General features: G+C 40.5%; 4 protein-coding genes across 4 annotated transcripts; 3 read left to right on the top strand and 1 right to left on the bottom strand.

The window, feature by feature from the left end:
* Nucleotides 1-93: 93 nt before the first annotated feature.
* Nucleotides 94-975, top strand: LOC125504756 (the record flags this gene model as incomplete). Its single annotated transcript, XM_048667168.1, is given in 1 exon segment — nucleotides 94-975. A coding segment is annotated over 1 exon segment (748 nt), but the record flags the coding sequence as incomplete, so codon positions are not given.
* On the top strand, nucleotides 965-1,783 carry LOC125504757. The gene is made up of 3 exons (XM_048667169.1): nucleotides 965-1,366; nucleotides 1,416-1,571; nucleotides 1,625-1,783. Exons 1-3 carry the CDS (start codon nucleotides 1,043-1,045, stop codon nucleotides 1,697-1,699), a joined length of 555 nt encoding a protein of 184 aa, XP_048523126.1. The 5' UTR covers nucleotides 965-1,042; the 3' UTR covers nucleotides 1,700-1,783.
* A 1,452-nt stretch (nucleotides 1,784-3,235) lies between these two features.
* On the top strand, nucleotides 3,236-6,362 carry LOC109542314. The gene is made up of 4 exons (XM_019911498.2): nucleotides 3,236-3,338; nucleotides 3,707-4,617; nucleotides 4,676-4,817; nucleotides 4,880-6,362. The coding sequence occupies exons 2-4, from the start codon at nucleotides 3,778-3,780 to the stop codon at nucleotides 6,220-6,222; spliced, it is 2,325 nt and encodes a 774-aa protein (XP_019767057.2). The 5' UTR covers nucleotides 3,236-3,338; nucleotides 3,707-3,777; the 3' UTR covers nucleotides 6,223-6,362.
* Nucleotides 6,262-6,882, bottom strand: LOC125504850 (26S proteasome regulatory subunit 4-like; the record flags this gene model as incomplete). Its single annotated transcript, XM_048667438.1, is given in 2 exon segments — nucleotides 6,262-6,619; nucleotides 6,673-6,882. Coding segments are annotated over 2 exon segments (345 nt in total), but the record flags the coding sequence as incomplete, so codon positions are not given.
* Nucleotides 6,883-7,133: the final 251 nt, after the last annotated feature.

Raw genomic sequence — 7,133 nt, 5'->3', positions numbered from 1 at the left:
CAATTCTCTATCCAACGATGCCAAAACGAATTCTGTGGCTCGAATGGTTCTTGAGAAACTTCGAATAAAGGCCATTTAGTTATCTCTGGAATGATCACTCACCCTTAATGCAACGCAGTTAGGGATAATGCGAGGCAAAATATCTATCCCCTGATTAACCCATTTCGTTCCCCGATAGATAAACGAGGTGATAAACCCTCATGCCCAGGTAGTAGTCAAAGTGAGCCATGATGAGGCAAAGCTCTGACAACAAAGTGCACCCTTATAGCAAGCTGAGCATTATGGAAACTCCGCTAAAAGTTAGCAGGCATTCCTTATGCGTTTGCCAAACCCTAAAACTGTGCATCTTTCCCATGCGTTTGATAGGGAGATTCCCTTATTCCTGGCGCCACTTGAATGGCAAGTGCGCATATGAATTGTCCTCCTTCTGGATGTTGTACAGTTGCGTCCTGATGACTCTTTTGGCCGTTGCATCCGTCCATGTTATGCCCTCTTTGAGGTTCCAAATCACCAATATGGCAGTTTTCCTGGACTCTTTAGCCAATGTGTTTAGCGTGGTTTACTGGTCGGTGGCAATACTGTACCTGTGGAACGTGCGTTTGTGGCTCAGAATGACTGAGGGGTTGATTAAGGCCAGCAGAGACCATCTGTTCTGCCCGAGGGCAAAGAAGCTTACAGTAAAATTCCAGAAGAGCCTGCTCATTCTCATTGCTTCGGTGTTCACTTTCGAGAATGGCGCTTTTATGTTTTTCGCGTTTTTCACCAGCTACAAGCTCCCTTTGCACGTGTTGTTCTTCAGAAACATGAACATCACGCCAAGCGTCAATTACGTATTTTGGTTTTCCTGTAAGTGCCATCAGAGTGAGAAGGTTTGCGTGTTTTTTTATATGGATTTTCAGATATTCAGTACTGTACGGGCTTGTTTATCTGCTTCGAAAATGTTGTGTGCAACTACTTGGGGTATCGGCACATACATCCAAAAAAAAGCATCGATTTGTCGCGCAATGAGTATCAGTTTAGCGGCCTTTGCAGCCCGAAGAAAATGTGCGATGAGGCGCATTTTCTGCCAGAGAAGATGGAAAAGCTGACGCGAGTGGAGATTATTGAATATCTTCGCATCAGCCACGAGGAAATTTACGAAATCGTCCTGCTCTTCCAACAGTTCACTTCTCCCCAATTGCTGGCATGCATTGTAGTCGAAGTTTCCATACTGATCATCAACATTTACTCGGCCATGGTTTATTTGATGTACCAATCCGACAAAGTGATAACTACAAGTACATTTGCGTTGAACTGCATCTACGTGGTGGCGCATTTTATTGGGTTTTTTTGGTTTTTCAAAAACATCAACAACTTGATGAGAATCGTAGGTGCATTAGCTGATGAATATTCGAAAGTTTTCACTCGATTTTTAGGTTCAGGGCTTGAAACCGATACTAATCGCATGTTCCCTAAGTGCCCAGACTGATGAGGAACATCAACAATTTCGGATTTTCGTCAACAAAGTGACCAATCAACGACCATTTTCTATGAACGATTTTTTCAATGCTGATCTTGGCATTATGGGCCCTGTAAGCTGTTGGTGGCCAGACCAGAAGGATTAAAACTGTGCGTTGTTTTTTAGGTGATTGGAAGCATTTTGACGTATCTTTTAGTGGCTCTTCAGTTTGATATTCCTGCCCAGGAGCACAATAATTAAGAAAATCGTCCATTAAACATACAGGGATTTTGCAGCCGATGTCCTGTTGTGCTTTCGTCTGTTCTATTTCTTCATTCTTCTGTATTTTCGCTAATTTTCAGTTGCATGTTTGTGCAAAATAAGCATTAATATAAAAAATTAGTCAATTATCTTATGCTGTTGTTGCTGATATGTTTGCTTAGAAGGCGGTTTATTAAAAGAAATATTGAACTTCACCACGTTTTCAGCTCACCGAAGCGAGGAATACATCGAACTCATTGAAAGCCATGATAGAAGTTTTAGATCCGAAATAATGGCCATTTTCGGCACATTTTAAGCGTTTTTTGACCGTTCACGCTCTTTTGCCGACGATTTCTTCTTTGTTATTGACCCAAACACTTTATAAATGCATATTTGTGACCTTAGATCGAAAGGAATCGATTGAGCTCAAAAAACACGCATGTGAAATTTTGATTTGCCACCGAAATTTTTCTAAGGGTGGGGGTCGATTTTTTGAAAAAATTAAAATATTCTGAAAATGTTTTAAATTTCACATCATTTTCAGCTCACGGACGCGAGGAATGCGTTGAACTCTTTGAAAAACATGCTAGAAGTTTCAGATCCAAAATAATCGACATTTTCGGCAAATTTTAAGCGTTTTTTGAGCGCTCACGATCTTTAGCCGATGATTTCTTCCTTATTATTGACAGAAACGCTTTATAAATGCATATTTGTGACCTTCTTACGTCCAAAGGAATCGATTGAGCTCAAATAACACGAATGCGAAATTTTCGTTTTTGGTCGACATTTTTCCAACGGTCGATTTTTTGAAAAAATGAAAATTTTCTCAAAATATCTCAAATTTTACATCATTTTCAGCTCACGGACGCAAGAAATGCATCGAACTCACTGAAAAAGATCGTAGAAGTTTCACATCTGAAAAAATGGACATTTTCGGCACATTTTAAGCGTTTTTAAGCGTTCACGAACTTTAGCCGACGATTTCTTCCTTATTATTGACCCAAACACTTTATAAATGCATATTGGTGACCTTCTTAGGTCGAAAGGAATCGATTGAGCTCAAAAAACACGCATGCAAAATTTTGATTTTTGACCGAAATTTTTCTAAGGGTGGGGGTCGATTTTTTGAAAAAATTAAAATTGCCTCAAAATGTCTTAAATTTTACATCATTTTGAACTCTCGGACGTTAGGAATGCTACGAACTCGTTAAAAAGTATGGAAGAAGTTTCAGATCTGAAATAATAGACATTTTCGGCACATTTTAAGCGTTTTTTAAGCGTTCACGATCTTTAGCCGACGATTTCTTCCTTATTATTGACCCAAACACTTTATAAATGCATATTTGTAACCTTTTTATGTCGAAAGGAAATTAATAAAAACTCGAAATTCGGCTTATTTTCAAGACACTTTCCAATCCACGTGATAAACCGCATAAATTTTGTAAGCACAAAACCAGAGAGGTTTAAACTAAATTTTCGATTAAGCCCATCTTGCTGCGCTGCCAGATCTCCATTTTTCCCCACCATGCAAAACGTCCAAATTTGACGCATTCTTCAAATAATTCAATAACCGTTCGTCTATTTTGTGTTGTTTATAGTGAAAATTCGAGAAATTGTCAGGAAAATTGGTTTTTAACAGGTAAGGCTTTAAGCCTCATTAGAACAATTACTCAATTATCATTGTTATCAATAATAGACGAATTAACGTTCTTTCTTTCGGTTTTAATCTTGACTTAGCTCAGAAGAGTCCGGAATGTGCAGTATTAACTACTGAAGGTTAAAAACTCCGGCAATTCTGCTAAAAAACTGCGCCTTTTAAAGCCTTAGCTATACAATATGGAATCAAGATCCCCGAGTTTATAAGATTGGCTCTATTTGGCATCGTTTTTCCTTCATGTTCAGTTCATACCTACCGTCACTTCCTGTGGGCAAGACAGTTTTTGTCAGTTAATATTAGTTATTTTATCCTCGTGAATCATCAATAGCGAAGTCTAAAGAAATTTTCAGTTTCAGGGAAATACTGGTCGGGACCTCAAGCAGTGCATCAGCAGATAAAAGTGTTCCAGCGATCTGCGAGCATGAACGCAAATTTAACTCCCTATGAGTTTTTTCTGCCTTCCGATGAAGACTCGAACTCGTCAGATCTCACCCACATAGCTGAGAAAAACTTGACTAGCCGAAAAGCAGAGAGTACTGTTGGAGAAGTCACGTCTTCCCAAGATACTGAGGAAACTACTAAACGTAAAACGTATTGCCAAGTACCCAAAATCGGAGATATTGAAAAAACACTTAGTGTCCCCGACATCCCAAAAGAAGCAGCAATGATGAATTATCCCAATGTGTCTGCAAGCGACAAAACGAAACAACTAGATGTTGCAGAACTAAAGTTTATTTCCCCCATTAAGTCTGAAGGCAGTGGTGGGCTGGAGAGCTTGATGGCTGATGTTTGCGATTCTAAGACAAAAGCATCGCAATCGGCTGTCTCTAATCTATCTGATACAGCAAATATTTCTAGAGTTATTGATGCCAGTGCAGTTTTGCCAGATCAGTCACAAGACCATGAGGAAAAAGTCCTGGCGGATGATGATGATGATGATCAAAGCACAGCGTTTAAAGCAGCTGAACATGGTGTGTTATTGAACAATTCCGCAGATGAAACCGTGTCAGAATTCCTCAGTACCGAACATAGCAAAAGCTCGTGTCTAGAAGAGCCTGCAACTATTCGAATAGAGAGTGAGGAGTTGGAAAAACCTTCAAAACAGAATGGACCTAGTGATAATCAGAATGAGTCTCTTATTAAACCACTTGAAAATGTGAATAGTGAAGAAAATATGGAAGTGGAATTTGCAGCAGAACCATCCATAGATGTGTCGATGACCGAGCCGGGTGATGAGATCATGCCTGAAGTGGCTGATTCGGTTAGTAAACAGTTCTGCTTGGCTACTTTTATACTAATTTTTCCTGAATTGCTTACAGCTGGACAAACCCGTCAAAAACTGTGCGCAAGCTCTGCAGGATTACATTCGGCAAAAAATCAACGAGGACGATGATTCCAGCAGTGAAAACTCTGAACCCGAGATGCCGTGCAATGGATTCATTGATGGAATGGCTGAGGAAGGTAAGCGAACGGTTTTTTCATTGAGAAAGTCGCAGGTATTTAATCGCTTTGTTTTTTTTAAGGCGAAGAAGACACTCCTTCAGAAGACAGCAACGCTATACCAGATCAAGGCGAATCAATTGGGTCTTCCGACACGGAAGCGTCTAATTTTTATGATAGTGGTTCTAATGATTCATTCATTTGCGATGATGAAGAAGACGAGCTGCTTTCGGGCAATGAATATGATCTGGGATATGAAAGAAAAAAGTCCAAAAAATCCAGAATAATAGATGCCGACTTGTTGGGGGATGATGACATCATAAAGGTTCCCAGAAAGAAGGCTAAAGAAGTGCCGACGAAGCGCAAGAGAATAGTGGAGATGTACGATTCCTCCAGCGACGATGAAACCGCTCAGCACATTTCCCCTAGGGCTTCATGCCAAGGCAAAGAACCATCCAAAGTTAGCATTAACGAAATCACCCCGGTAGTGGCTGAAGAAACCACCCATAGCGTTCAAGAAGAGATTACAGAAAATGCCAAAGAAGCGCCCAAAAACGGTCATCTTGCCGATGTGGTGATTGGCAATATTTCAATCATCACTACCGATTCAGACATGCAGAAAATGTGCAAAAACTCATTTATTTCAATTCATCAGAATACTGGGGTGGAAGACAAGTCGACTGCAGGACTAAACACACTAGTAGAAGAATTCTCTTCTGCTGTGAAAAACGGCAAAATATCTCTGAATATATGTCACAGGTGTGATGATCTTGCTAGTTTGGTTTTAAGCAACACGTTGATTAGAGACAAAGTCAAACAGGTCATCGAAACGGAAACCGACAGAAACGATTCACCAAACAGCGCAAAGAGTGGAGCTGATTTTTCAGGCGCTAAGAACTCGCCAAATAGCAAGAGCAAGAGTACCGATAATGTTGCAGGCGTTAAGAAGAAAAAGCGGAAACTGAAGACAAAAATAACTGCCAGCGATTTATCAGAAGATCAAAGTGCTGCTGAAAGGCTGGAGCGTCGGTTGGTTAAGGCCGTAAACGGCCGGGATGCTGAAAACACCCAGAAGAGAGCAAGACTGAAGCGAAAGCTGAGAGAACGCATTAGCGATTCATCGGAAGAAAACCTGTTCACAAAGCAACAGAAGCACAAGAAGGCCTCAAGGATCACACTATCTGAAAGTTTGTTCAAAAAACGAGTTGCCGATCTACGAACCGATATTAGCCTGATAGAGCGGCTAATTACAGACGTGAAAAACAGACCCCGACGCGCCATTAAACCGAGCACGACGGCCGCCTCTGAAGTTTGGAGCCAAACCGAAGTCCTAAATGTAGCGCCATCCACATCTTTGCTGTTCAAGAAGCGCGTCCCTAAAAAATGCATCCGCAGGATTTTAAAACCCGTCCGAGTTTCCTGTTGAAGTAATCGTCTATTTCCGAAGTGTAAGTAAAAATACGCCTTTATTGCATACATTTGTTTTTTAAGCCATGTTAATATTATTTTTCCATTTACACGTGTTTATCCGTTTCTACTGAAATAATGAATACATTTTGTAATGTTGACGGCGTTTTGAAACATTTCCGTAAAGAGTAGGTTTTTTGGGTTTTACAAAGTAAAAAACAACGCCTGTAGTGGCGGGATGGAAAATTTAAAAAAACCAAACGTTTTACATAGTAGACAGTTTACAAGTAGAGTCCTTCGGGAGTTCCCTCTTTCTTCCTATACAAGACGCTCTCCTTTGACTTTTTGAAGTCTTCATTCATCACCTTCATTCTTCGCTCGCGCAGCGCCATTAATCCTGCTTCCGTGCAAATGGCCTGGAAGCGAAAACGTGAACGTTTTGCAGCAAAGACTTAAACAACAGTGTTACCTTGATGTCCGCCCCGGAAAGATCATCTTTGGCCATTATCAGCTCCTGCAGATTAACATCTTCGGCCAATGTCATTCTAGAGGTGTGAATGTTGAAAATTCGTCGCTTGGTCTTTTCATCGGGAAGAGGGAATTCGATTTTCCGGTCGATACGACCAGGCCGGATTAAGGCGGGGTCGAGAGTTTCAATGCGATTGGTGGCCATGATCACCTAAGTCCATCATCATTCATTAATCAATTGTCCCAGATGCGGAGAATCGGAAATGCTAATTATAATTCTCTTAACCAGCTCGAAAGCAACTGTTGAAGTAACGGAGTTTTAAATAAATTTATTTTAAATGCGAAAAGTGAGAGAAATCTTCCAATGCATTTCGATTTCGATGAAGACTGACCAGAGAGGAGACGTGAAGAGGAGCAAAAATCTGCTAATATCAATAAACAGTTCGACGCAAAAAATTAAAT

This window comes from Dendroctonus ponderosae, unplaced genomic scaffold (assembly GCF_020466585.1).
Source record: "Dendroctonus ponderosae isolate FM_Combo_2020 unplaced genomic scaffold, Dpon_F_20191213v2 Dpon_F_20191213_6, whole genome shotgun sequence".
Taxonomy (NCBI): domain Eukaryota; kingdom Metazoa; phylum Arthropoda; class Insecta; order Coleoptera; family Curculionidae; genus Dendroctonus; species Dendroctonus ponderosae.
The sequence above is the reverse complement of the archived record's forward strand: the minus strand, read 5'-3'. Positions and strand labels throughout refer to the sequence as shown.

Bases quoted from the DNA above. Each gene is read 5' to 3' on its own strand.
- LOC125504757 (XM_048667169.1), top strand. From the start codon at position 1,043: ATGTGCGATGAGGCGCATTTTCTGCCAGAGAAGATGGAAAAGCTGACG. The intron at 1,367-1,415 runs GTAGGTGCATTA...CTCGATTTTTAG, and splicing joins TCAACAACTTGATGAGAATC to GTTCAGGGCTTGAAACCGAT. The intron at 1,572-1,624 runs GTAAGCTGTTGG...GTTGTTTTTTAG, and splicing joins ATCTTGGCATTATGGGCCCT to GTGATTGGAAGCATTTTGAC.
- LOC109542314 (XM_019911498.2), top strand. From the start codon at position 3,778: ATGAACGCAAATTTAACTCCCTATGAGTTTTTTCTGCCTTCCGATGAA. The intron at 4,618-4,675 runs GTTAGTAAACAG...AATTGCTTACAG, and splicing joins TGCCTGAAGTGGCTGATTCG to CTGGACAAACCCGTCAAAAA. The intron at 4,818-4,879 runs GTAAGCGAACGG...GTTTTTTTTAAG, and splicing joins TGATGGAATGGCTGAGGAAG to GCGAAGAAGACACTCCTTCA.